Raw genomic sequence first — 2611 nt, 5'->3', positions numbered from 1 at the left:
AACAGGGCATGCTCGATCGCAGCAGCACCAACAGCGACGGCATATATATATATATATATATATATAGCAGTGGATGCCGCAGCATCTGCATTGGCCTTCTGGAGCCTCTAAAGAATCAGCTCACTAGGAGATTCTCACGTGAACCCTAAACCCTACACCCTAAACCCTAAACGCTAGGGGGATAATTCTAAACCCTCGCAGATTCCAAGAGTCTAGCTGAAGGCAGATCAAACGTAACGGACGAGGAACCCCCCTCCATCTCTTCCCGCCCCTGAGGCATCAAGCCGCTGCTGCAGCACACCTGCAGCAGCTACTGCTGCTGCAGAAGCTTCTGCTGCTTCTGCAGCAGCTTCTGCAGCTGCTTCTAAAGCTGCTTCTGCGGCAGCTTCTGCAGCTGGCTGTAAAGCTGCTTCTGCAGCAGGTGCTGCGGCTAGTTCTGCAGCTGCTTCTGCAGCAGGAGCTGCAGCTACTTCTGAAACCGCTGCAGCAGCAGCAGCAGCAACACCTGCTGCTGCTGCTGCTGCTGCATATGGCGGAGTGTGTTGAGTATTTGTTTGGGTTTAAAACATGACGGTGAAGAACATAGTAAGGAAGGTGTAGCTGATGTAGCACTGAAGAAAGAAGTAAAGGACCTCAAAGGCGAGAACAAACGAAAATAAAAAAGAAAACAAACCCGAGCTCATCGTCGCCAGCACCATTTTCATCACTTCACCAAACACACTAAATGCAAGCAAAGGACGCACAGCCTGAGACACACACACACACAATAAACCCCCATAAACCCTAAACCCTAAACCCTAAACCATAAACTCTAATAATCCCTAAACCCTAATCGGCAATAATATACCCCGAAGAAAAACCAAGTCGCACAAAGTGCAAGCATCCTAAACCCTAGACGATAAACCCTTTTTGTGTGTATTTTCTGCCCTAGTGTTTGGGGTGTATATACACCTGGAAGGTCGTGCGCGCCATGAACATGAAGTAGAAACGGAAAGACAAAAGATACTGCACAGCGAAGCTCAGCATCTTTACAGGCCTCAAGAACTCGATAGTCATAGGTGAAGGCAGCATCCCTGGCTTTGTTTTTGTAAGGGGTGATGCTAAAGACAGAACTGCACCCTTAGGTGAGCCTGCTGAGGGCCCCCCATGTGTGGGTGGCGCAAAAGGAGGGGCCCCCTGGGGGCCCTTCGCCATGCTGCTGAAGCTTGCTGCTGCTGTTGCTGCTGCTGCTGTTGCTGCGCGACACGGCAGCAGGCTGCTCCCCACAGGTCCCTGCATGCAAAAAAATAAAGAGGTGATGCAGAAGAAAGAGACAAAATAATTAAGGGAGAATAAAAGAGAAGCAAACAAGAGACAGAAAGATTAACAAGGCAGGAAGCCTCGTCAAGCTGCGCACCTGCAGTCCAAAGCGTGTGCCGTAAAAACCCAAGTTCGTCCCCGTCCTGAGCACACCCTAAACCCTAAACCCTAAACCCTAAACCCTCACCCCTAAATAACCCCAATGCACAAGGGAGACGCAGCAACAAAACAGGTGCATGAAGCCGGTGTAAGAAAAAGGCCCCAGCAGATGCAGCGTATGCATCTACACCGCACCGCAAGAATGTATACACCTCAAACCTATGAACAAGACTAGTTGCTTGCCTTCAGGCAAAAAGAAGGCCTATCCAAGGTGAAGGGGGGTTAGGGTTTAGGGTTTAGGGTTTAATAAACACAGGAAGGACAAGGGTAATAGGCCACCTGAGAGACAGAGTCCGCCCAATGGAGCCACTGAAGGCTCGCGCAGCAGCAGCAAACGCCATCCTTGCTGCTGTTGCTGCTAGGACTGCAATGGCAAGGACAAGCTACGGCAGCAGCAGCAGCAACAGCAGCAGCAGCAGCAACAGCAGCAACGGGAGAGTTGCAGCGCTGGCTTATAGACAACAAAAAGCTAAAGCTTCCAGGCAAGGAGTTAATATGGAAACAGAAAGGAGAAGAAGATATAGGGCCTCCTTCTCTAGTAGCGACAGGGGCCTCGACGACACACTGTGGGTGGCGGTAGAGAGAGGCCCCCAAGCAAGACAGCAGGAAATAATACTCCTAAATATAATCTAATAATTGTATTAATTTATTTATATATATATTATATATAAAGTTTGGTCTTCTTATATCGAGGGTTTGGTGGCTGCAGCGGGAGGCCAACAGCAACACAGCCGCCTCTATTCCCTGCATGCGCCGACAGCAGCGCAGCGCTTCGTTAGTTGTCTAGGAGTTAAAGTAAGCCCTCAAAATGATTAAATAGAAATTATTTCTATTTCATATTATTTAATGTGTAAAGTAAAACCATATTCAATGCAAGGAAGAAGAAAATAGAGAGAGTAACAGAGTGGACGACGAGGGTATCGATCCCTCTACCTCTCGCATGCTAAGCGAGCGCTCTACCATTTGAGCTAGACGCCCTTATTGCGCTGTCTTTGTCAACAATGCAGCACAAGGAATATCTTGTCATTATTATCTTATATTACCAATCCAATTATTATTAAACAGCATGGGGACTGTCTAATATTATTAACTAGCTGTTAGTACTATGCAGCTCAAGTCTGTCTTGTGATTGATTCCACTTCTTAGCTCCTTA

General features: G+C 47.9%; 1 protein-coding gene across 1 annotated transcript; it reads right to left on the bottom strand.

The window, feature by feature from the left end:
• Positions 1 to 227: 227 nt before the first annotated feature.
• On the bottom strand, positions 228 to 1442 carry EAH_00051760 (hypothetical protein, conserved; the record flags this gene model as incomplete). Its single annotated transcript, XM_013394118.1, has 4 exons — positions 228 to 472; positions 674 to 746; positions 952 to 1272; positions 1397 to 1442. Coding segments are annotated over 4 exons (685 nt in total), but the record flags the coding sequence as incomplete, so codon positions are not given.
• Positions 1443 to 2611: the final 1169 nt, after the last annotated feature.

Source organism: Eimeria acervulina, genomic scaffold (assembly GCF_000499425.1).
Source record: "Eimeria acervulina Houghton genomic scaffold, Eah_scaff904, whole genome shotgun sequence".
Lineage (NCBI taxonomy): Eukaryota > Apicomplexa > Conoidasida > Eucoccidiorida > Eimeriidae > Eimeria > Eimeria acervulina.
The sequence above is the reverse complement of the archived record's forward strand: the minus strand, read 5'-3'. Positions and strand labels throughout refer to the sequence as shown.